Source organism: Labeo rohita, chromosome 16, assembly GCF_022985175.1.
Source record: "Labeo rohita strain BAU-BD-2019 chromosome 16, IGBB_LRoh.1.0, whole genome shotgun sequence".
NCBI classification, from domain to species: Eukaryota; Metazoa; Chordata; class Actinopteri; order Cypriniformes; family Cyprinidae; genus Labeo; species Labeo rohita.
In genome coordinates, this window is record NC_066884.1 from 22,018,442 (window position 1) to 22,045,993 (window position 27,552).

General features: G+C 37.8%; 1 protein-coding gene across 1 annotated transcript; it reads left to right on the top strand.

Annotated features, from left to right (window-relative positions):
* atp1a3b (ATPase Na+/K+ transporting subunit alpha 3b) lies at positions 1 to 27,216 on the top strand. The gene is made up of 22 exons (XM_051130700.1): positions 1 to 314; positions 408 to 472; positions 13,299 to 13,415; positions 13,500 to 13,559; positions 15,837 to 16,040; positions 16,149 to 16,262; positions 16,782 to 16,916; positions 17,008 to 17,125; positions 17,200 to 17,468; positions 18,306 to 18,504; positions 18,596 to 18,840; positions 19,087 to 19,279; positions 20,417 to 20,729; positions 21,481 to 21,631; positions 21,727 to 21,895; positions 21,979 to 22,133; positions 22,241 to 22,364; positions 23,192 to 23,337; positions 23,443 to 23,573; positions 23,654 to 23,755; positions 25,893 to 25,984; positions 26,151 to 27,216. The coding sequence occupies exons 2-22, from the start codon at positions 467 to 469 to the stop codon at positions 26,177 to 26,179; spliced, it is 3,072 nt and encodes a 1,023-aa protein (XP_050986657.1). The 5' UTR covers positions 1 to 314; positions 408 to 466; the 3' UTR covers positions 26,180 to 27,216.
* Positions 27,217 to 27,552: the final 336 nt, after the last annotated feature.

Here is a 27,552-nt window from a genome sequence, read left to right on the forward strand (position 1 = left end):
AGCGCATCTCTCACATCCACCGGCGCTTCTTTCCAGGCGGAGTGGTGCGGCAGCTGACGGTGCCGCGGAGGGACACCAGATCATAAAAAGGCGGCAGTGCGGCTTCTTAGTTTTGCCGGCTTTATCGCAACTACGAAGAGCAGTGCACGAGACCGGCATCCCTGCGAAATGCACTGCCTCGCCGTCGAATTTTATTTGACCATTTAGTTTGTTTAACCTTTACAAAGTTGTCAGGTTCATTAACTTAATGTTGGAACGAATAGCCTAACTTCTTTTATAACCTACCTTGACGTGAAAGTATACGCGGAGCCGAGGTAAAGCAGTGAGACAAAGTTTTTAACCCTGCTATAATTGTTCGTTTTTCTTAAAAATCATTTTTGATGACTGACATTCTCTCTTCGTGAAAGGCTGTCTCTCTCTCCATCACTCTCATATTACCTGAAGAGAACAGACTGACTGCGCAACCATGGGGGTAAGAACGACATCTCTCTTTTACTGCATCGCAGCAAACAGAAACGACTTCAAACAATGTTTCCAATAAATGTAAACTTTTTAATCAAACTTTAAATGCTGCGTCATGTCAGACTAAAAGTGTCAGAGTGACATTGACTTATATGCGGATTTCCAGACTGCGACAAACTGATGGGACAGGACGTTCTGGAACCACGCGCTACAAATTAAACGCTATAATTCTCAAATCGTTCTTACAGGCAATGAACGCTCAGCAGCGAATTCAAAGGAACTGCTTTTTCAAACTTTTAGTTGCTGTCGTCATAGTCCGCGGAGACGCAGATAATGTAACACCTGATATCCTAATTGAAAGCTTGTCGGTGTTGTCTGATTGATAATATCTAGACGGTTATTTTAGTAACCCTAACGTGCCAGTTTAATCGGGTTATGCTAGTTAGACTTTCCAAAGGGCAGCGCTGCGTAATTCTGGCTTTGCCTGGTAAATACGTGATGTATTTTTCTACTTATTTATGCTCGGAAGTTCTTTGTCTGGTTGTTTTTAGATGTTTTAGAACTGTTTTTGTGGATTTTTTCATATAGCACCCTCTTTACATCTTTCATCTGTACTTTCTGACCGCAGCGCGTCTCCACTTCTGAATTGGTAATACGGATGTACTGATTGTGAATTTGAATCATCTTCGTCTTTATGGACACAACCGGCATTGCTGAGCGTGTTTAAGTCGGTGTGCATACGCGCACACACACACACACCTCAGAGCCGGCCGGTCCGTCGCTGAAGTCCATGCGTCATAATGCGGTTACCGGGAATCTGTACTTCAGCCGGCTTATTTTCCTGCATCTGTGACATAACCTCGCCGGGGTGATCACTGACAGGACAGATTTAATAAATTCATTCTGAATGATGACCCGAAAAGGTCGAATTTGCATTGCGGCTAATGGAGACTCATCAAAGTACAATGTGTAACCGCGGTGGGGTGAAACGAATGTCAGGCTGAGTTGCGCAATTTGCGTCGTCAGCGAGGTTTTAGCATGTTATGATCGGAATGACATGTCTGTATGACGTGGTGAGTAAGCAGGTGCATCCCGTAGCAGCACAGCAGCAGCGAGAATGCCGGTGTCGAGCAGCTGATGTAGTTTATAGCCGTTGCCAGGGAACCGGAGAGACCGGCTGAAGCTATTTGTGCAGAAAAGAACCGTTTCCATCGCAGTACGGAATGTCTCAGACGCGCTGCAGTGAATGCGAATCAAAACTGATGACTAGAGCAGCGATAAAATGATTACGCAAACAGTTTTGTCAAGGCATTGATTAATACGAGCGCTTGGTTCTAAGTTTACCTGTTTAAACGGAATGGATGAAACAGATATACTGGTTACTTTCGTGCAGTTTTCGTTAAGTTTGACAGCGGTTTGCTGTCGCAGTGATGCTCGTGGCAGTGCGCCACCATCAGCATCCCAGCTGTTTTATTCCCTATAGGCCACTTTTTCTGCGTCAAACACGAGGCGGAGCCACGCGAGTGGAAATTCCCGGTAAAGGCCTGTGATAGGCACGACATGCGGATACGGAAAGCGAATAGATGAAATGAAGAACAGGTCAATGAGGTCGTGTATCTTTGGAGTTCGAATGAGCTCTTAAAGGGATAGTTCATACAAAATTGTCATTATATACTCATGAAGCAGTTCCAAACCTGTATGACATTTTATGAAGATAATGCAAGGCAAAATGAAGGTCTGAGACGTTTACTTTCATAGTATGCAAAAAAGGTGATTGTAAGTCCCTCACACGAGTCATTTTGTAAAACTAAAGAAATAATAAACTTATGAAAAGAGCAACCAGAAGGAAACATACATCAAGAAAAAATATTAACATTAACTTGTATGCCTGTAGTGTAGTGTAAACCCATTTAAATTTTGCTTCATTAACCCAAGAGAGAGAGAGAACAGCTGGTGGCATTACAGTATGTAAATTTCATCTTCAGACACGTGTATGTGTATAATGTGGCGTATACACCATCAGTGTGTGTATGCAGGTGAGTGACGGTGGGAGGGGAGGGATGGTAGGGGAGGGGTGTGCTGCCGCAGGACGGTGTAGCCGGGGGGAGGGGAGGTAGAGGAAGAGACACAGATCCTGTTACGTGTAATTAGCCTGGCTGAGCTTGCGTTTCCAGAGTGTGAGTGGGCTGATGGTATACCTGGGTACAGATGGTACGGACAGTGAGTGCCCAAAGATGAGGATACAAAGTGTCCGTAATGTGCAACGTATCATTATTTAGATCATAATAAAGTGCAGAATTTAATAAGATCATATAGAACAGGGGTGCCTGATCAAACACATCTGTATGTAATTATCAAGTGCTTTTTCAGGTCCAAATTAGTTGGTTCAGGTGTGTTTGATCAGGGTTGGAGCTGAGCTCCGCAGGAAGGTAGATCTCCAGGAACAGGGTTGAGTACCCCTGATATAGAAGGTCAAATCAGTCTTGTATTGGATGGTTAGAGTTAGGATAGAGTTACGTCTGGAAGTATTATGTTTAGGTCGGGGGATGTTAACTGTTTTTGCATTGATAGGGATAAATTTGGTTTCAGGATGTAGAGTCAGTGAATGGTTATGAATAGAATTTTGCAAAAATGTTTAAAAGAAAAACAAATGTTTATAAAGTATAATAATTCTAAGTATATAATATTATATAAGTGTGTGTGTGTGTAGTAAATAAAAGTATATAAAGTATAATCAATATAAATATCGAAGTCATTTATTAATTATCTAGATAATTTATGTATTTATAATAAAGTAATTCATTTATCTTTTACTCCTCAAAACATAGATTGTGTTTTAAATTTATTAATGCATTTATAGGGATAGTTCACCTGAAAATAAAAATTACCCAATGATTTATTCACCCTAAAGCCATCCAAGGTGTGTATGAATTTCTTCTTTCAGACAAATACAATTGGAGTTCTATAAAAAAAATGTCCTGGCTTTTCCTAGCTTTGTAATGGCAGTGAATGGGTGTTCATATTCAAAAGCCCAATAAAGTGCATCAGTCCATCAAAAAAAGTACTCCACATGTCTCAGGGGAATTAATAAAGGCCTTCTGAACCGAATCAATATGGAAAATATCCATATTTAAAACATTATAAATATGTGTTCACAAGAGAGTGGTGTTCCACCGTTTGATTTAGGATGTCAAATATGGATATTTTTATTACACAAACACATTGACTCACTTCAGGAGGCATTTATTACCCCTGGAGCTGTGTGGAGCACTTTTTATGATGGATGAATGTACTTTATTTTGCTTCAAAATCTCAACAGCCATTCACTGCCATTATAAAGCTCGGAAGAGCCAGGACATTTTTTTTTTTCTTTAAATAACTCCAAATGCATTCGTCTGAATGAAGAAAGTCTACACACCTAGGATGGCTTGAGGGTGAGTAAATCATGAGGTAATTTTCATTTTTGGATGAACTATCCCTTTAATAAATTAATAATGTGATTAATGAACATACGTCCTCTCTGAACATTATGTCCTGAATAACTGAGCTAACATTCTGTATAACATCCAGATGGTCACGTTTCACCTTCAGTTGAGCAATTAATCAATAAAAAGAGCATTTTATAGCTGCCTTTGTACTAATATGACTTTACTGATTGATATTACAGAAACCGTTTAGCTAATTGACTGCTTGTTTTACAGGGGAGTACCTCCATAAATCATACACCTGTCTAATACCTATACTCTGAATGGATCAGTGTTATTGAACCACATTTAGGGGTCTGAATAATTGGATCTGAATGATCTGTTTAAACTTTTAACTCAACTTAAAAGTGGCTTACTGTTGTGTCTGCATAAAATGACACATTTAGGCTGTAATTGGGTTGGACTGCATCTGTTAGGTGTCGTTATCGCATTCTGTCCATGGGACGTCTGTGAGTGGAGCAGATACTCAAGGTCAGATTACCCTCTCCTCCTCTTTCCCTTGTGTTGATGTAGCGTAACTGCCCCCTCAGGTCCATCGGTGGGGACATGCGTGGAGGGCCTGGTTCAGGTTCCACATCCACACCACACCATCATTTATTAATGCATTCCTTTGTTGGTAGAGGAGCAGAGAAAGATCAGTCCATTCTGATGGAGGAATTCTGGGCCACAGCTGACCCTCGGCTCTGATGTTGATTGATAAGTGTCAGATGTCAGCGAGAATGTGACTAAGTACTAACTAGGGAGATAAAAGTGATGGAACTGCTTATGAAGTGTGTACAGTATGTGTGTGTGTGACATTAAAGAGAGGAATCCTTGGACAACCCCTTTGAGACGTGAAGAATCTGTGTGCCCTGCTGTGAATGTAGTTTGGGACGGTGATTTATTGTTCCAATCAAGAACATGCTCACAGATGCCCCACACTCTGGCAAAGCGGCTTGGCTCTGCTGGGTTGAGTAGATGGAGTATAGACAGATGGAAGGATAGAATAATGGATAGAGAAGAACAGGAGGGAATATAGAGGTAATACTTTAACAAGAAGGATTATAGATTTTGTTTAAAGTTCATTTTAGAAAGCGCCAACCAAATGAAATTATACTGCGACAACTCCCCGTTTCTTTCTTTTTTCTACACAAAGTCTTTTAGTGCTTGACCTAACTAGAAAAAAATGTCTTTATTAAAGGAATAGTTCACCCAAAAATTCTGTCATTAATTACTCACCCTCATGTCATTCCAAACCTGTAAGACCCTTGTTTATCTTCAGAACACAAATTAAGATATTTTTGATGAAATTCAAGAGCTTTCTGACCCTGCATAGACAGCAACACAACTGACATGTTCAAGGCCCAGAAAGGTAGTAAGGACATCATTAAAATAGTCCATGTGGCATCAGAGGTTCAAAGAAACTTTTGAATAAAGTTGTCATTTTTGTTTTCTTTGTGCACAAAAAGTATTCTCGAAGTGTTGGTTGAACCACTGATGTCATATGAAAAAAACATTATATACACAATAAATTATTGCTTGATTTCTTTAGGTTTTATTTTGAGTTATAAAGATTTTGTTTATGTCTGGTATTCGCTTCAATAAACTCTATGAAGTGAGTCTGGCTTTTTTTGTGATGGAGACGATTTAGGAGGAGCTAATCCCAGAGTGCTGTAATCAGATTATTTATTCTGTACTTTGAGGCCCAGACCTAGCCTGGTCTACATCTCACAGCGTAACAGATGGTACGCCAAGGTCACTTACACGCACACTCATTCAATCATATACTGGATAAAGTGTTCAGTGTTATCTGCTCTGGAACAAGTACTTCATGACTCACACATTTAAGGTCAGTCACCCCAGAGTCACGCACACAAATAAACACTTGCCAGATCAGAAACACCTTTTTTATGGCTGCATCGACATGTGTAAATCTCACTGAGACACTTACAGTAGTATATCACACACCGAACAGCACTTTCAGGGCAGTATTGATGTGTCTGCTGCCATAACAGTCGTTTAAATGCTTTGTAGAGCTGGCACCGTTCTGCCTGGAGATATTCATCAAGACTAATAGCTGCACAGAGAAGACAAGATCTGGCAGGGATTCCCTCTGGTCCTGAACATCCTCTCAGGATACAAATACAAGCTTTAACCACACGAGACCATCACAATGTATTTCTACAGGCTTGTAGGTAAATGACTATACTAAAGTGGGATGAGCTCCTCATGCTAGAGATGGAGAGGATGGAAAAAGAGTCAAGAGTAATATTGCTGCTGGCAGACTTGCTGCTTCATGCTCTGTGAGCATCAGACAGGGCTGCCCATTTCATTGGCTCTCTAAGGATAGTGCCACATCTTGACATGAAAACTTGCATAATCCATAATCCTAATATACAAATGTGAAAATGGTGATTTCTATTTAGTTTGAGTAACTGATGATGCCTGATAACTTAAAGGGTGAGTTCACCCAAAAATGAAAATTAGCCTGTTATGTACTCACCCTCCAGGCATCCTAGGTGTATATGGCTTACTTCTTTCAGATGAGTTATATTAAAAATTATCTTGGCACTTCCAAGCTTTAGAATGACATAGACGAGTGTTTCTCTTCAGCAGGCCAAAATAAGTCCAATAAGGTGCATCCATCCATAAAAAAGAGTGCCTCACACATCTCCAGGGGGTAAATAAAGGCCTCCTGTAGTGAAACGATACATTTTTGTAAAAAAGAAATGTCCATGAAAACATTTGAATTACTTTAATCTAGCTTGCGCAGATTGGTTGTACATGGAAGAAGCTCTGGGCGGATGACGTAAGACATCGGTGCTGCGCATGCGCCACTCAGAAGTGACGAACGTGGACGCGCAGGGGAGAGACCAAAACAAAACAATGGTCACGAATTAAAAGCACAAAATGAGGATTTGTAAAGAAGAATGTCGGAGGATTTCAGTATAAACCAAGAGTAGACTGGTTTTCCTTTGCTAAAGTAAGGAAAATTTGCTTCCTTTGCTTCTGTAAACAAACAATGGTTTGTGCAAGACTCATCGGCGAATGCGCAACGCAGACGTCCTACGTCATCCGCCCGAAAGTTGGTGCAAGCTAGATTAAAGTGATTCTTACGTTTTGAATATGGATATTTTTCCTACAAAAATGCATCGATTCATTGCAGGAGGCCTTTATTCACCCCCTCGAGCTGTGTGAGGCACTTTTTTTATTATGGATGGATGCACTTTATTGGACTTGTTTTGGACTGATGAAGAGATACACCTGTCTATGCCATTCTAAAGCTTGGAAGTGTTTTTTTTTAATATAACTCCGATTGGATTCATCTGAAAAAAGGAATCATGTACACTTAGGATGCCTGGAGGGTGTGTATATAATGGGCTAATTTTCATTTTTGGGTGAACTATCCCTTTTAAATAATAATAATTGCTGCAAGTTACACTGCTTTTTCAAAAGTTTGGGGGTTGTAAGATTTTTTAAAGGGGACATGGGATGCCCATTTTCCACAAGTTAGTATGATTGTTTAGGGTCTACATGAAATGTCTGCAGCATACTTTTGTTAAAATTTCTCAGTGATCGTGAAAAATAACCACACCCTTTTTATACATTTTATTTGGAATAAAAAAGGGGGAAAACTAAGAAAAGGAAAGGAAAAAATTGTACCTACAAATCATACTGAAGTGACCACTCAGTTCTTTGCTAAAGTCTGTATGTGACATCACCGTTTAATGAGGATTAAGGCATTTGTGTGAAAGTATATGTGTGCAGTGTTTATGTAAGAATGTAAAATCTGTCCTCTCACATTGAAAGCTTTTAGGGACAGGATGACACACAGACCCTAGAGAAATAGTGTGCTTTTTACACTTCTGTGAACACTAACATTCATGAAGGCCGCAGTACCCTGGCAAACTAGCAGAGATTTGCTCTTCCCAAAGGGAAGGTTTGTTTTGCTTATTCACAGTCTAACTTACATTTTCATAATCACAAGGACAAACTCAGTGAGGAACTATAACAAAAGATAAATGTTAAATATAAATTAAATGTAATTTTTAAAATATTTTTAATCACAATTTCTATCCAATAAAATAGTCAGATAACTAGATAACTAAAATGCTAATTAATTATAAAAATGCAGTTTTATAAGATTTTATTAATTTACAGTTCCAGGTCCTGAAATCACACTTTTAAATTTAGATTACCCCATACATCCTGATTTTCCAACCTTGAAAAAAAGAAGAAAAAAAAAGTTAAAGTAAGATACAAATTAATTCATTAATTAAAAAAGTCTTGATTTTCTTGAATTGTTTTACCTTATTATAATGTTTTATGGTGAGTCATTTTAAGTTATGTGTTTTAGGTTTTTTTTGGTTGTTTTTTTTTTTGTTTTTTTTTAGCTTTCAGCCTTATCTGTATGCTTTTGTGCTTTCTAAAGTTGGGAAAATTAAGTTTTAGCAGATAAACACATTTAAAATGTACAGACTTTCTCCTCTGGGGAAATGGACAAAACATATTGATGACTCATCCTGCACTGCACAGATTTTGGTCCAGTCACATTCTCTGTAGAATGAGAATGTCCCTCTCCATAAATCATAAATACCACCTGCAACCATAGAAAAACACGAAAGGAAAGAAAATGTCCTTTTTGTAATTTTGCTTTCTCTCTTTCTCTCTCTCTCTCTCTCTCTCTCTCTCTCTCTCTCTTTCGCAAAGTCACTCTGTCCAAATTTATGTAGGCCATAAAAGTCCCTGAGCTCAACAGCCACACACTTTTCTTCCCTATGTGTCTCTTGCTCTGCAGAATGAGAACATACGTGTACACACACATGTCGACTGAATAAGTCCTTCAGTTTCAAGAGCATCAATAATTTGTGACAAGAGTTCAGGGGACAGACCTCAGTCAGTACCAGAGACTGTGTGTGTGTGCTTGTGTGTGTGTGTGTGATGTGTGATGTGGCTTAGTCAGTAGAAATGTCAGTGAGCTGGCATGTAATTCCAGCCCATCGTCTCTGGTTCTCTCCCAGAGCAGTATGTTTTTCTTTGCAAGGAACACTCAGTCAGTAACAATACCACAGTTATATCTCATCAGGAATTAGATAACCACTGTTACCGCTTAATGACACACACCTAAGACTTCTACTGTAAACCATACTGTAATTTAAATCACATAAATATAACAGAGTCAATAATTAATAATAGCAGATTTAAAGGGTGTTCTCCAAGGTCCGAATAAGTGTTATTGGCACATGAATAAACTTTGCTTACCAGTTTACTTTATATTGACTCAAACATAAAATGTTTTAAATTGCTGTGTAAGAATTTAAATCTAATCCTCACTAATGTGCGTCAAAAGTTTCTGAACAGTAAGATTTTAAATGTTTTTAAAGAAGCCTTTTTTGTACACCAAGGCTTTATTTATTTGGTCCAAAGTACATCAAAAACAGTACATTTGTAAAATATCTTTTACTATAAAAATAGCTATTTTCTATTTGAAAATATTTTAAAATGTAATTTTTTCTGTGATCAAATCTAATTTTTCTGCATCATTACTTCAGTCTTAAGTGTCACATGATCTTTCAGAAATCATTCTGATATGCTGATTTGCTGTTCAAGAAACATTTATCATTATTATTTGCTTTGTAACATCTTTTTAGGGGGTTGGGGGAGAAATTATAAAAAATTAATACTTCTATTTAGCAAGGATGCTTTAAATTGATCAGAAGTGATGATAAAGACATTTATAATGTTACAAAAATTTCTATTTCAGATAAATGCTGTTATTCTGAAATTTCTATTCATCAAAGAAACCTGAAAAAAATCTCATTAGCTGTTTTCAACATAATAATAATAATAATAATAATAATAATAATAAATGTTGAGCAGCAAATCAGAATATTAAAATAATTTTTGATGGATCATGTGACTGGAGTAATGATGCTAAAAATTAAGCTTTGAAATCACAGTAATAAATTACATTTTAAAATATATTCAAACAGAAAACAGTTATTTTAAATAGTAAAAATATTTCAGAATTGTACTGTTTTTGCTGTACTTTGGATCAATTAAAAGCAGGCTTGGTGAGCAGAAGAGATTTCTTTAAAAAACGTAAAAAATCTTCAACTGGTATATACATTTGCCCATATTACATATACATATATATATATATATATATATATATGTGTGTGTGTGTGTGTGTGTAAGAAACAATGTATGTTAAGAAATATTTTTGGTCATTCTTTTTAATCAATCAGGTGTGACAAAGTTTTGGACACTGATCTTCTTGTCGTCTTTTTTTCTCTGTGTTTGTCTGACAGTGAATCTCTCAACATGAGCTTTACACAAAGTTAATATTAATCTGATATCTCTCCAAATTCGCATCAGGTTTGTCTATGAGAGAAAGAGAGCGCTCTTCTCCTATTTCCGCTCTGTTCTTACGCCGCAGTGCAGGTATCATTGCAGATGTATCTGCGGCAGGTGCCCCACACACACACCCACACACATACACACACACATCCACACACATACACACACACATCCACCTTCACATCCAAAAACACACATCTACCATAAAAACAACAAAAGTATAGAAACATATTACATAGCATATATTATTTTTCTGTTTTTTCCTCTTCAAATCTGCATTCGTCTGATCATGACTCTGATTCTGGTTGTGGCCCGTCTCATTTCTCTCATCGTTCCCTTTGTTCTTTGTGTGTTTGAGTGTGTATTCAGCTGTTTTTAATTTCGTAGAGATGAAAGAGAACCTGTGTGTGTGTTTGCAGTATTTCCAGGCCTCGTCAGCTGTTTTTTTTAACAAGCTTTCAGACTTTTAGCCACTATTACAAAGTCAAACTCTAAAGCTTCTACTATAGTGACAAGATGTTTCATCTGTAAGATCAGTGTGAGCCGATAGGGGTGATCCTCACTTTCTATTCACTTAATTATTAAGTGGTGTCACCTACCGCATACGCACTCGCTTTTGTCACAGGATCTGTGGCGTTGTTGCGTGTCCCGTGCAGACTGGTTAGAAGGTCACTGTGGGTGGGTGTGTGTGTCCGGTTGGTTTTGGGCAGGTGGTGTGATGCTGAGAGTCATCAGGCATTAAATGCAGCCGCTGACGGCGACAAGCTCTCACGCTGAGAGAGCAGCAGGTCAATATCTAATTACCCCACAGGAAGTGGCAAATATTCCTCTGTCTGTCCCTCTTTCTCTCTGGTAATCTCTCTCTCTTAGTCTGTCAGCTTTCTGTTTCCCCACCTCCGCATGCACTTCTCTCTTTCCATCTGTCTCCTCTTTTGTTTCTCTTCTTTATCCGTCCATCTTCTTCTCTCACGTTCTCATTCTCTTTTAATAGGCATCACCTGGCGTGGTGCGTGAGTCTACGTCTTTCGGTCTAAAGCAGGCGTGTCGACTGACCATAAAGATGCAGATTAAAACCTCAGTCAAATGTCGTGTTGTGTTTGGCTGTGTGTTTTTTACATCACTGCCTGAATTTGCAAATTTAATCAAAAGATGTATGTCTGTTTCGATTGCTTATAAAACCTCATTTTGCTTTCCCGGATGTTTTGGTGAAACAAAAATGAATAGATTAATATATATTTTAAATTTAAAATAAGTCAAATGTTGGATTAAAAGTATATTTTATAATGTATATTTTTAAAATATTATATAATATTTTTTTAACAGCACTAAATACAATACTTTTATTTACAATCATATTATATATATATATATGAGTGTTGAATGTATTGTAAATTATTAAATATATGCTTACTTGTATATAAATATATAGTTTTTTTTGCTATTTTTTTACGTTTTTAATTATTTTAATATTTAAAATATAAACACAGATTGCTATTTTATTTGCAATAGTTTTTTAGATTTGCCTGCATGCTTATTAAATATTTTATATATTTAAACAAATAAATAAAAATACTACAGATACATTGTGTGCAGTAGTATTGCCGCAGTAAGTTATTGCATTAAATGTTAACTATTTTAATATTTAAAATATAAACATAGAATACTATTTTAATTGCAATAGCTTTTAGATTTAACTGCATATTTATTAAATGCTTTATATATTTAAAAATGACTACAGATATATTACGTGCAGTATTGCCGTAATGTTATTGCACTAAATATTACCTATTTTAATGTTTAAAATATAAACACAGAATTCTGTTTTAGTTGCAGTAGTTTTCAGATTTGCATACTTATTAAATATTTTATATATTTAAAAAATTCTACAAATATATTGTGTGCAGAAGTATTGCCTTAGTATGTTGAATTAAATAAGAAATATTTTAATATTTTAAAATATAAAGAGAATACTATTTTAATTGCAATGGTTTTAGGTTTACTGCATACTTATTAAATATTTTAATATTTTTAAAAATTAATAATTCTTAATCATAATTAATCAATTGGCCTGGTTCTTTCCACATATTGACCAGCAGGAGGCTCCCCTCATGCTGAACCTCACGTGAGAGGTCCTGTTACACAGGGTCTTGCCTCAGTAATTTCCTGGAAGGGAATTCACTATTCGCATATCGACAGTGCCACAAGAATAGTCCTTTATTCCCTGGAGGGAGGCATGTTGGTTGTTCTGGAAGCTCAGTATTGATCAGTCGTGAGGTCAGATGATACACAGTTTCCTGCTTTAATGATGACTACCCCTCTAAAATAGCACCACCTGAGTCTCACGGGAGCCATTTTGGCTCTGCTGGATTTATTCTGCGCTGCAGTCTTCCGGTATGATAGGATTACACATCCAGCCAATAGAAACTGAGGATTATGGAAGGGGGTGAATTACGATAGTACACTGAAAGGTCAAAATCTGTCCATGACAGAATAATTATCTGAAGCTCAGGCTATATATTTCTAATCGGATAAAATAATCAGCCTGTTTGATAAAAACAGAAGTGGGATATTCTCCAGAGTCTAAGCTTTGATCTCTGTCTTCATTTAGATAAAGAACAAAGTACCTACTCATTTTAGACTTTCATGTCACTGTGATCTGAAACAGACACATATACAACATAATTGAGTATGAGTGTCTTTGATGAGTCTTTATGATCCCACAGTTCTGTATTCTTTCAGTTCTGTATTCTTTCAGCATATTAAATGAGGTTAAGTTACCTCTTTGAGGTCACCACACAATCAAGAGAGCAAGAAAGACAGTTATGTTCAGACACCCCCCATGATCCACCATCTGCCAGACCAGTATTCAAACTGAAATCACTGTGAATGTAGAGTAAATTATTTGAAATGTTCTTCATGATCTTACATTGGTTGAACCACAGCAGGTAGAGACTAAAATCTCTGTTTCTGTGCTAAACTGTCTTAATGAACTGATTTTTCTCTGTGTTGTAGTATGGGCGATCGGATAGCTACCGCGTGGCCACCACGCAAGATAAAGATGATAAACGTTCTCCAAAGAAGAAGAAGGGGACGAAGGATCTTGATGATCTGAAGAAAGAAGTTCCACTGGTAAGAATCACACTGACAAAGCAGCATGATAGCAGTATTTTCTCTTTTTCATTTGTTAATTTTACTTTTTACCTTCCATTTCAGACAGAACACAAGATGTCAGTTGAGGAAGTATGCCGGAAATTTCAGACAGACATTGTTCAGGTAAACTCACACAATATTTATTTTTTTGCTAAAACCAGGTTTACATGTTTTCTAAAAAAAAAAAAACACCCGGTGATATTAAAATCGCACAGTAAAAACACTCATCTAAATGACCTAAATGTAAAGGATTAGTTCGCATCCAGAATAAAAATTTCCTGACAGTTTACTCACCCACATGTTATCCAAGACGTCTTTCTTTCTTCATTTAAAAAGAAATTAAGGTTTTTGAGGAAAACATTTCAGGGTTTTTTTCCATATAGTGGACTTAAATGGGGGTCAGCGGGTTAAAGTTCCAAACTGCAATTTCAATGCAGCTTTGAAGAGCTCCACATGATCCCAGCTGAGGAATAAGGGTCTTATCTAGCAAAACTATTGTCCATTTTCTAAAAAAAAAAAAATAAAAATTTACTTTTGAACTACAAATGCTCGTCTTTCACTAATTCGGCTTCACGTATGACGTAGTCATGTTGGAAAGGTCACGTGTTTTTTAGAAAACAACTGATCATTTTGCCAAATAAGACCCTTATTTCTCGACTGTGATCATGTAGAGCCCTTTGAATCTGCATTGAAACTGCAGTTTGGACCTTCAACCCATTGGCCACCATTGAAGTCCACTGTATGGAAAAATCCTGGAATGTTTTCCTCAAAAACCTTATTTTCTTTTTGACTGAAGAAAGACACGAACATCTTGGATGATATAGGGGTGAGTAAATTATCAGGACATTTAAATTCTGGATGTGAACTAATACTATATAAAAGTATGAAAGCCCATTTCCGCCACTGAATAAAAATTTTAAAAAAGGTTATTGCGACTTGTTATCTCACAATAGTGTGATATAAACTCGCAATTGCGAGAAAAAAAGTCAGAATTGCAAATTTAAATCTCGCAATTCTAACTTCATTTCTAACAGTTGTGAGTTTATATGCCGCAATTCTGACTTTATAACTCGCAATTTGTGCGTTTATATCTCACAGTTCTGAAGAAAAAATGTCAGAATTAAGAAATAAAAAGTCGCAATTACCTTTTTTATTTTTTATTCAGTGGAGGAAACGGGCTTGCCTATGTAAATCTATGAGCACATCATTGGTCTTGGAATGACTGTTTTGCAGCACTTCTCCTTATTGACCACTAGGGAGCACCATACTCTGTATAATACATTGGTTTAAACGTTTTGCATCCCCTAACAGAAACTATGAGTATCAGTGGATGTCAATAGAATAAGATAATAGACTGTATATCTAAAAAGTTTATAAAACTGTATATTGTTCAATTAAAACAAGAGTTGTTGATGAAAAAAATACAGAATGTCTAAAAAAAAAAATAAAAAAAATAAAAAAATACAATGTCAATTTGTAAATTTTACATCTTGATTTTAGATTATTTTAAATAGGGTTTTTATTTATTTAATAATATTTTTTTCATTTAATAATATGAATACTTTTTAATAAGTAAACAAGAAAAACATATTAGCTCAGAAAATGCTTTAAATTAGTCTTGGGAATGACTTTTTTTTTTTTTTATAAATAAACAAACAAAAACACATTTTAAATCATTTCAAGTCATGTTTACTGAGGCTCCCTGCATGAAAATACACAAGTTTATGTTAAAAACACACGAATTACAAAAGCAGTCGATTATGTCTGTAACAGGTAAACAGCTGGGAAAGAAATTGCATGTTTATATTAGATCTGTGTTTCAGTAGCATAATATACAGTAAATAACTAAATAAATAAATCCACTGCTCATTTGTCTTCTCTGAGTCTGGGACTCTAAATAGTGTTCTGTGCTCATCTGTGCAGCCAACGACAGAATGCTTTGCACAAACTTTTGCCGTGGCGTTAGAACTGGTACACTGATGTCGCTTGAGAAAACAGAATGACGCTGCCATGGGTGGAAATGTGCAGATTAAAGGGTGGTAATATTATAATAAGATCCCCTTGCCACCTCACGGGGGGAGTGAAATTTGAGCGGATTGTTTTTTCACAAGCTTGCAGAGAAATACTTACCAAAAAATAATTTGCTGGGTTGTCCCTTTTCATGTTTTCTAGGTTGCACAGAGGACACAATTATAGCACTTACACACAGAAAAAGTCATATTTTCATGAAATGTCACCTTTAAAATAAAACTTGAAAATTGAGTTTGCATTTGAAAGCAACGTTTGCTAATGATTACTTCCATTAAACGGTTTGCATTTTAGCTACTTGTTTAAAGCTGAGTTGCACGATATTGATCTAGTAAATTTAGACAATAACATCTTTTTCTCTCTCTGCAAAAGGGTTTAACTAATGCAAAGGCTAGAGACTTTCTGGCAAGAGACGGGCCAAATGCTCTGACCCCGCCTCCCACAACACCTGAGTGGGTTAAATTCTGTCGTCAGCTCTTTGGAGGTTTCTCCATCTTGCTGTGGATCGGAGCCATTCTCTGCTTCCTGGCCTACGCCATTCAGGCTGCTACCGAAGACGAGCCAGCTGGAGATAACGTGCGTATACATTCACACCCTAACACCGTATCAAGTTTCGGTGAATACACATTGAATATGAATACATGAATATAATAATTCAATGAGTCTTCTTTGGTCTTCTCTCAGTTGTACCTTGGTATCGTGCTGTCTGCTGTGGTTATCATCACTGGCTGCTTCTCCTACTTCCAGGAGGCAAAGAGCTCCAAAATCATGGAGTCATTTAAAAACATGGTGCCCCAGGTACTGGAAACACTCCATGTGAACTTAAAAGAGAAGTTTGTTGCCAGAATAAAAATTTCCTGCTAATTTACTCACCCCCATGTCATCCAAGATGTCTGGTCTTTCTTTCTTCAGTCGAAAAGAATTTATGTTTTTTGAGGAAAACATTCCAGGATTTTTCTCCATATAGTGGACTTCAATGGGGATCAACAGGATGAAGGTCCAAATTAGAGGTTGAATGCAGCTTCAAAGGGCTCTACACGATCCCAGCTGAGGAATCAGGGTCTTACCTAGCAAAACAATCAGTCATTTTCTAAAAAAAAGAAGACTTTTCAACATGTCGATTCCCTCTGAAGTCCACTGTATGGAGAAAAATTCTGGAATGTTTTCCTCAAAAACCTTAATTTAATTTCTGAAGAAAGAAAGAAAGATACAAACATCTTGGATGACATTGGGGTGAGTGAATTATCAGGAAACTTTTATTCTGGAAGTGAACTTGAAAGTAATAGTCAGTAGAAGTAACGCTCTTTCTATCCACAGCAAGCGTTAGTAATTCGTGAAGGTGAAAAGATGCAGATCAATGCTGAGGAAGTGGTAGCGGGCGACCTGGTCGAAGTCAAAGGTGGCGACCGAATCCCAGCTGACCTTAGAATCATCTCTTCTCATGGCTGCAAGGTGTGTGGTTTATAAACATCAATCATTTGTAAAGAACCGCACCTGTAGTGCTACCTAGTTGACAACTGTGTCTCTCTGACATCATATGTAGGTGGATAACTCCTCCCTCACGGGCGAATCAGAGCCTCAGACGAGATCACCTGACTGCACTCATGACAATCCTCTGGAAACCCGTAACATCGCTTTCTTCTCCACGAACTGTGTGGAAGGTGCGGGATTTGCTACAGTTGAACCTGTGTAAAAGTGAAGATCAGAGGTGTGACGTTTTCTGTTTCTCTGTCAGGCACCGCTCGTGGTATTGTGGTCTGCACCGGCGATCGCACCGTGATGGGCCGCATTGCCACTCTGACCTCAGGACTGGAGACAGGGAAAACCCCCATCGCCAAGGAGATCGAGCACTTTATTCACATCATCACAGGCGTGGCTGTTTTCCTAGGAGTTTCTTTCTTTATTCTGTCAATCATTTTGGGATACTCCTGGCTGGAGGCCGTCATCTTCCTCATCGGAATCATCGTCGCTAATGTGCCTGAGGGTCTGCTGGCTACTGTCACTGTGAGCACATGCTGTCATCTAAGCATTTGAATACAGTTCAGGAAGGTTAGGAACTGAGAGTCAAAAACTCATAGTGTAACCAGAGTAGTCCAAAAATATTCAGCATGACCAGGGTAGTTTCCAGAGAAAATGACTCTAAAACTTTTTTAGCCAGTTATAAAAAACATTCAGAACAACAAGGTAGGCTGATTCCCAACTAGTTCTTTTCAGTGCATTAGAAACATGACGTCACACCAGCTCATTTCAACAAGAAGTGCACTTCTTGAACTTCTTTTTCGTAATGGTAACCAATCACATTATAGCCTTGACCTAATGAATTTCAGTCAGAGTTGTGCGACACTCAACTGCCGTTTACGGATACCATAGGAATGAATGAGAAGTGCCGTAACCTGAATCCCACATGCTGCAAAAAGTCAGTAACTTCTCTTATAAAAGCATTTTTTTCATGGTAAACTCTAAAAGTAGTTCAATCCAAAAGTATAGTTTAGTGTAAAACATGTTAAAGATAATCAGATAGGCTGTTGATTTATTAAATGATACATTAAATACAGTGGGCCTCTCTGGCTTGTTCTGCTTTCCCACGTACGGCCGGACCGGAAGCGTTAGCTTTTGCCGTTACACTTTTTCGGCTAATGGTTGCAGGCTTGCTATCTAGTGGCTTTGTTAGTAATCCTGAAAACCTTCATTAGCTTGTTCAGGTGTGTTTGATTAGGGATGGAGCTAAATTCTGCAGAACATCGGCACTCCAGGACCAACGTTGCCTGACCCTGCTGTAGACAGAATGGAACAAATTATAAATTCCTTAATGTAATTTAATTAATGTCTCTTTAATCTCAGGTGTGTCTCACTCTGACGGCAAAGCGTATGGCTAAGAAGAATTGCCTGGTTAAGAATCTCGAAGCTGTAGAGACTCTAGGATCCACCTCAACTATCTGCTCGGACAAGACTGGAACTCTAACCCAGAATCGAATGACTGTTGCACACATGTGGTTCGACAACCAGATCCATGAAGCTGACACCACTGAAGATCAGTCTGGTTTGTTCTTTTCCTCTCATGCTGATCCAGTTTTGCCCACTTTACGACATCAGTTTTTCCCTCCAGAGTCTAAGTTGGTCTCTTTCTGCAGGTGCATCATTTGATAAGAGCTCAGTGACATGGGTAGCTCTGGCCCGTGTGGCGTCTCTGTGTAACAGGGCTGTGTTTAAGGCGGGACAAGACTCTCTGCCCATCCTAAAGAGGGACGTGGCGGGTGATGCTTCTGAGTCCGCCCTGCTCAAGTGTATCGAGCTGTCCTGTGGCTCAGTTAAGATGATGAGAGAGAAGAACAAGAAAGTAGCCGAAATCCCATTCAACTCTACCAACAAATACCAGGTTTGAAAAATATCAATTTGAGTTACGAAAATAGACAAACAATAGCACATTGTGTAGCAAATATTGTCGCTATTTGTATAAATTGTGGAACTAAATATTGTTTGGATCTGATAAAAGACTAAATCTGAAATTTTATTTGAGACAAATGTGGATAGTAAAGTGTCTGTAGCACCTCTGCAGCACTGAGACGGGGTGTAATTACAAGCTTAGTTAAGTGTAGTCATCCCTTTTTCCATATTTCCCCAGCTGTCCGTCCATGAGACAGAAGACCCCAATGATAACCGCTACCTGCTGGTGATGAAGGGGGCGCCAGAGCGCATCCTAGATCGTTGTTCCACCATAATGCTGCAGGGTAAAGAGCAGCCTATGGATGAGGAGATGAAGGAGGCCTTCCAGAATGCCTACCTGGAGCTTGGAGGACTTGGGGAGCGAGTGCTGGGTGCGTATATACGGTATTATTACGCAACAATCTGATTGGCCGGTCACACAGCATTATACGTCAAATATTTTTGTATAATGGTCGCTAAACTGAATAATTGGCTGTTGTTCATTTACTACACTTTAATTGGACTATGTGGTCTCTTTCTTCATTGAAATCAATGTAACTGTGTTGTTACCTGAATGATCCACAGGTGTTTTTTTGTTTAGTGATAATTAATAGTTGATAGTTTAGTGAATGAGTCCTTTGTTTGTCCTGAACAGTTAAACTGCCCACTGTTCTTTAGAAAAATCCTTCAGATTCCACAGATCTTTTGGTTTTTCAGCATTTTTATGTATTTGAACCCTTTCCAATAATGACTGTATGATTTTAAGATTCATCTTTTCACACTGAGGACAACTGAGGGACTCATATGCAACTATTACAGATGGTTCAAACACTCACTGATGCTCCAGAAGGAAAAAACAATGCATTGAGCAAGAGCTGGGGGGTGAAAACTTTTTGAAATTTAACATATTTTGTCTTCTGGGAAACGTTAGTATCTTCTGTAGCTTCTGAAGGGCAGTACTAAATGAAAAAAATATGATATTTAGGTAAAATAAGAAAAATGTACACATCTTCATTCTGTTCAAAAGTTTACACCCTTGGCTCTTAATGCGTTGTGTTTCCTTCTGAAGCATCATTGAGTGTTTGAACCTTCTGTAATAGTTGCATATGAGTCCCTCAGTTATCCTCACTATGAAAAGATGGATCTCAAAATCATACAGTCATTGTTGGAAAGGGTTTAAAAAATAACATGCATTTTGCATGATCCCTCTTATTTTGGTAAAATAATTAACATTTTGCAGATTCTACAAGTGTATGTGAACTTTTAGTTTAACTGTATATGCATCAAAAGATTGGAATTATTTGTATTTATTTTTTATTGTTTCCCAAAATGAATAAATTGCATTTTAAAATATATTCAAATAAAAAACAGTTCATTTAAATTGTATTAATATTTCAGAATATTATTGCTTTTACCTTTTTTTTATCAAATAAATGCAGTCTTCGCAAACATGAGATATCTTTAAAAACATTTTTAAAAAAAACAGTTATATATTATGCATATATGTGTAAACTTCCTTTTTTCCACAGGATTCTGCCATCTCTTACTGCCCGAGGATCAGTACCCAAAAGGCTTTGCCTTCGACACGGATGATGTGAATTTCCAGACAGACAACCTTTGCTTTGTGGGCCTGATGTCAATGATTGACCCACCCCGCGCTGCCGTGCCTGACGCCGTGGGAAAGTGCCGTTCTGCTGGAATCAAGGTCATCATGGTGACTGGGGATCACCCCATCACTGCCAAGGCCATCGCCAAGGGTGTGGGCATCATCTCAGAGGGTAACGAGACTGTGGAAGACATCGCTGCCCGCCTCAACATCCCCGTCAGTCAGGTCAATCCCAGGTAAAACAATGACCAGCACTGTAAATGCACACACACATACAGCTTTCGGATTCTGCATAGACAGCAACGTTACTACCATATTCAAGGCCCAGAGAGGTAAGGACATCGTTAAAATAGTCCATGTGACATCAGTGGTTCAACCGTAATTTTATAAAGCTACAAGAATACTTTTTGTGTGCAAAGAAAACAAAAATAACAATTTTATTCGACAGTGCATTGCAATACTCTTGTTTTCTTTGTGCACAAAAAGTATTCTTGTAGCTTCCTAAAATTACAGCTGAACCACTTAGGTCACATGGATTTTTTTTAACAATGTCCTTACTGACTTTCTGGGCCTTAAACGAAGTAGTTGTGTTGTTTTCTATGCAGGGTCCGAAAGCTCTTGGATTTCATCAAAAATATCTTAATTTGTATTTCAAAGATCAATGAAGGTCTTACAGGTTTGGAATGACATGAGGGCGAGTAATTAATGACAGAATTTTCATTTTTTGGTGATCTCTTTAAAGTGCGCTCAATTTAGCAGCAAAATTTAATGTGCAAAAAAGGATCCATTGTCTGTCAATAGTACAGCGATTAGTAGAGCACAGCTTACACAGAAGTCACTTTCAATCCAAGCAGCTATATTTTGGTCAATGCTTAAACTTGAACCTGTTGCAAAGTCTGCATGGTGAAATATTTCGTCCTCACACAAAATTGCTGGCACTTTACTGCAAACACATATTTATCAGTATTTATTGTTTGTGTGTTTTAGGGATGCCAAAGCTTGTGTGATTCACGGAACAGATCTGAAGGACTATTCTCAGGAGCAAATAGATGAAGTTCTGCGGAACCACACTGAGATTGTGTTTGCCAGGACGTCTCCTCAGCAAAAACTCATCATTGTAGAGGGTTGCCAGCGACAGGTAAACACACATCCTGTTCCTCAATCCTCCAAAAATCCTTTGTCGTTTTGATTATAGCTTTCTATACTTGTCCTGTTTATTTTTCTGTCACTTAGGGAGCCATTGTAGCTGTAACAGGTGATGGTGTGAACGACTCCCCGGCCCTGAAGAAGGCTGATATCGGTGTCGCTATGGGCATTGCAGGATCTGATGTGTCTAAACAGGCTGCTGACATGATTCTGCTGGACGACAACTTTGCCTCCATTGTTACTGGAGTCGAAGAAGGTGAGTAAGACAAGAAGAGACTAATCAACTGGAAGACACTACTGTCAGGCAAGACATACGTAAATCCATTTCTCCCCATGCAGGCCGACTTATCTTTGATAATTTGAAGAAGTCCATTGCATACACCCTGACCAGCAACATCCCTGAGATCACACCCTTCCTGTTCTTCATTATCGTCAACATCCCTCTGCCCCTGGGCACCATCACCATCCTCTGCATCGACCTGGGAACTGACATGGTAAGCACTAAAAAAAGAAAAGGAAAATAGGAAAAATAATGACCCACGCTCACACTTATATACACTCACACAAACATGAACAAAAATTTCACTTTCTACCTCCACAGGTTCCTGCTATTTCCCTAGCTTATGAAGCTGCTGAGAGTGACATCATGAAGAGGCAGCCCAGGAACCCTATGAGAGACAAACTTGTGAATGAGCGTCTCATCAGCATTGCTTACGGACAAATTGGTTAGTCACAAACAACTTTGAAACTGTTAGCTGTACTACAAGCTACTGATATTAGGGTCGAAAACCTAATATCTGTGTCACATGATCATTCTAATGTGGTCATTTGGTGCTCAAAAATATTGGTTATTATGGTGAATGTTGAAAACAGTTGTGCTGCTCAACATATTTGTTCAAACGATTAATCCCGATTAATCACGTCCAAAATTATGTTTACAAAAAGTTTGTTTACATACTATTTACATGTGTGTGTGTACTGTGTATATTTATTATGTATATATAAATACACACACATGCACATATATATTAAGGAAAAATATTTTAGATGTATATATAAAATATTTATATTTATATATAATCTAAATTAAATACAAGTATAACTATACATACATATAAATATTTTTAAAAATATGTACATTTATGTGTGTGTATTTATCTATTCATAATAAATATACACAGTAAACACACATAGAGTATGTAAACATAAACTTTTATTTTATATGCGATTAATCATGATTAATCGTTTGACAGCACTAAAAAATTTCACTGATCCCAAACTTTGAAACAGTAGCTATATATCATTCAGACATTGGAACATTAAACATAAAGCATTAAACATTTGAACAAATCTACGTACAGATTTGCTCATAGTACCACAAATAAAACTAGAAAATATGACAAACTTGTTTGAAAACAACAATGAAACAGCGTTTAACTGTTATATCTTCAGAAAACTGATTCAAACTGTTATTTTGTATAACTGTAATAAATATTAAAATTGTGCGGACATCTATGCCAAAAAAAGTAAGCATGTGTTTTTGTGTGTGTAGGTATGATTCAGGCTTTGGGTGGTTTCTTCAGCTATTTTGTGATTTTGGCTGAGAATGGCTTCCTGCCTTCAATGCTCGTGGGTATCAGACTCAGCTGGGATGACCGTTCATCAAACGACCTGGAGGACAGTTACGGACAGCAGTGGGTGAGTGTTTTAACGTGTTGTGAAAGGGTTTAGGTGTCATACATGTCTCTGAGATTCAGAGATGTTTCCTTCCATGTTGTGAGATGTTGTTTTCTTGTTCCTTAGACATACGAGCAGAGGAAGATTGTTGAGTTCACATGTCACACAGCGTTCTTTGTCAGTATTGTGGTTGTACAGTGGGCTGATGTCATCATCTGCAAGACCAGACGCAACTCAGTATTCCAGCAGGGCATGAAGTGAGTTCAGGAAGCGTGTGTACATTTGTGTGCTTGTATTCACAAGAACGTTTGATCTAACTATATTTGTCTGTTTACAGGAATAAGATTCTGATCTTTGGGCTGTTTGAAGAAACAGCTCTCGCTGCATTTCTCTCATACTGCCCGGGCATGGATGTGGCCCTCAGGATGTATCCACTCAAGTGAGTTAAACATTCACACGTGCACAAATGCATACATGAAAATGGATTTTTCAGTTATAAGCACACCTCTGGTTCTCTTAAAGGAAACACATTTCACAGGTTTTGGGCCAGTCTTTTTTGCAATAGGTCTACATAATATTCACATATGCAGTTCATAAGGGAAATTTTATATTAGCCCTACAATTACAATATGAAATACTACAGTGCCTTGCGAAAGTATTCATACCCTATTCATTTTTTTTCACCTTTTTAAAATGTTAACTGCTTTAAATTACTTTTTCCCACATCACTCTAAATTCCATACATCATAATGGCACAGCAAAAAACTGTTTTTAACATCTTTGCAAAAGTATTAAAAATAAAAACCTTAAATGATTCCATTACATAAGTATTGATACCTTTATCTGGGACAGTTGAAATTGAGCTGAGGAGCATTATTATTGCTTGTAGATGTTGCTACACTTCAAGTGATTTAACCTGTGGCAAATTCAGTTGAATGGGTATGAGTTGGAAAGGCACACATGTCTTAATAAAAGCTCTAACAGCTGAAAATGTATATCAGAGCAAAGACCAAGCTCTTAGGTCAAAAAACTGCCTGTAGAGCTCAGAAACAGGATTGCATCAAGCCACATATCTGGGGAGGAGTTCAGAAAATAAATCTGCTGCACTGAAGGCTCACAGAAGCATGTATTCTCCATTATCCATAATGGAAGAAGTTTGAAACAACCAGGACTCTTCCTAGAGCTGGCCTCCTGGCCAAACTGAGCAATTGATTGAGAAGGACATTGGTTAGAGTGGTGGCCAAGAACCTGATGGTCAGTCTAGTTGAGCTCCATGAGTATATGTGGAAATAGGAAAACCTACAGAAGGACTATCTTACCCTAATCACTGCAACACTTCACTTATCTGGTCTTTATGGCGGTGTGGCCAATCTCAAACCTCTCCTCAGCAAAGACACATGAAAACCCACTTAGAATTTGCAAAAAAGCATCTGAAGGAACCTCAGACTGTGAGAAACAAGATTCTGTGGTCTGATGAACCTCTATTCCAAGCATCACGTATGAAGGAAACAAGTCACTGCTCAGCACCTGCAGAGTACCATCAGAAAAAGTAAAGTGTGGTGGTAAGAGCAACATGCTGTGGGGCTGTTTTTCAGCGGCAGGGACTGAGGGACTTGTCAGAGTAGAAGAAAGCTCAACACAGCAAAATATTGAAATAGCCTTAATGAAAACCCAGTCCAGAGCATTCAGATCCTCAGAACATTCAGATCCTTAAAGGTCCTTCTGTGACCCAGCCACAGCCTGGGCTTAAATCCAATCAGATATTTCTGGAGAAACCTGAAAATGTGCATCTACCCCCATCCAAGCTGACAGAGCTTGAGAGGTGAAGAGGTGAGGAGAATTATGGCAGATAAACTTGTCACATCATATCCAAAAAGACTTGAGACTAAAAAGGTGCTTCAGCTAAGTACTGAGTTAAGGGTATGAATACTTATGAAATGTGCTTATTTAATTTTTTTCCGAAGTTGTGTTGTCCATTATGGTGTATGGAGTGTAGATTAATGTGGCAAAAAAAGTAATTTAAAGCAGTTTAACATAAGGCAGCAACATAACAAAATGTGAAGAAAAATGAAAGGGTATAAATACTTTTACAAGCCGCTGTATTTAAGCCTATAACATTTACCTATTTTATCTCAAAATTCTGACTGCAAGTGCAAGTTTTGTATCTCCTAGTCTGGATTTTATCAATTTAACTCTTAAGTGAACTCGATTTAATCCAAAAATAGTGAGTTTGTCAATTCTGAAGAAGAAAACCCAGAAGTGTGGGATATAAATCGATTTGATTTTCTTTTCTTATCAGAGTTGTGAGAATAAAGCCAGTGTTTTGAGATATAAACTTAAATTTACCTTTTTTATTTTTTTATTCCATGGCTTCCAAGACTGCTACTTGAAAACCGAAATTCATTTTCCACCAGATAGGCTCCTCCCACAAAAAACATTACTGTTTGCAAACACCGAAATTAGTCTATGGACAAAAATGTTAATGTTTCATAATGTTCCACATGAAGTATATAATACTCAATAGTATTCTGCCATGTAAAATGGTCTCTCTTCTCATTTGTCTCTCTCATCTCCAGGCCGAGTTGGTGGTTCTGTGCTTTCCCATACAGTTTCTTAATCTTTGTGTATGATGAGGTCCGAAAGCTGCTCCTGCGCCGGAACCCCGGTGGTATGTGTTTTTTGTACTGTCTCAAACACACACACAAAATGACACACTTTTTATGAGTATGTCTTGCATAAAGACCCCGAATTGGATCATTAACGATCTTCGTTTGAATCAGCAATAAAACTTTAGGATTTCTCAAAATGATTCCTGTTTTTTCTCTTTCTTGCAGGATGGGTGGAGAAGGAGACATACTATTGATCAACAAAATCTTCTTTACTCACATTCCTACATCTTCCATTTTGTTCTACTACTTCTCTTCCCAACCGAGACGCACAACCATCCTCTCTCGCCCTCCTTTCAAAGAGACAGCAGCTTTAAGCCAATAGCATGTCTCTTTCCCCAAAGAGGAAACCACAAAGCACCTTCCAGACTCTCAGATGTCCACATCATGCCCCCATTTCCTATAATAATCTTTGCATGTATTTTCACACGGCTGTGTACATAAAGTCTACTATATATCTAAAACCGGCAGCTGCATAATCATTATGTAGATTCGAAAGGAGCTTTTGACGCTAAAAAGGGAGTATGTACGCTCGCCTATTAAAAAAGACCGTCCCTCCACCGATCCTTTACATCCATGCCTTTTCCCTCAACCTGTCCTCCAGTCACACACGGATACACAGATCACACAAAACCTGTTGTTGGATCCCAATGCACACACTAGACTCTTTTTAACATAGGAACTTTGACTTGTTTCAATCATGTTTTGTTAATAATTGTGCTTGTTAGGTGATTTTATGTTCTTTAATCACTAACGGAGGTGGTTTCGGTGGCTGTTTATGTTTTTTATTTTCTACTTGAGTTTGACATCCTCTCTCACTCGTTCTCTGTCTTTGTTTGTGTGCTTGTTTGACTGCTACAATAACCCCAAATGTTTCAAACACTCTCCCCAAATACCCTCAGTCTGTGTTTTAGGGAACATGTATACAATACCACATCTGATTAAACAAAGACATATCTTGGAAGATAGAAACACTATCAGGTTTTGCACAGAAAACTAGTATGATGTTCAACAGCATTTCTGGAATAAAATCAACTGCCGACATGAACTGAAACACACCAGGTTTTGCCACTTAAATTTGCTGTTTTTTGTATATTTACATTAACAGTTGAACCTCTATCTGTCATATCAACGATTTGTTCTCCTAAAGAAACAAACGTTATCATCTAAATCATTTCTGGACCAACCAATTGAGCCTGGTGTGTGCTGGTTCCACTGCTGGTTTATCAGGAGATGCGATCGGTATGAAACAGTATCAGGACTTGTCTGTATGTGTGTGTGTGAGCGCGTGTGAGGTGAGGGACAGTGCGCTGTTGGCTGTTCATCTGACAGATGTGTGAATATTGAGATTAACGACAGAAGGACAAAACTACTGGTAGAAACATGTATCTGAAGGTCAAATCCAATAAAACATCTAGTACATTTAATACTACAAAGTGATGTCTGACTCTTCATTTCCCTTTTTCATCTCTTACTAGATCAAAACAATCATCTCAACATTTTTTTTAAGAGAGAACTTCAATAATAGTACTACGAGATGTCACAGTTAAAAATACTGTATGTTATTTGA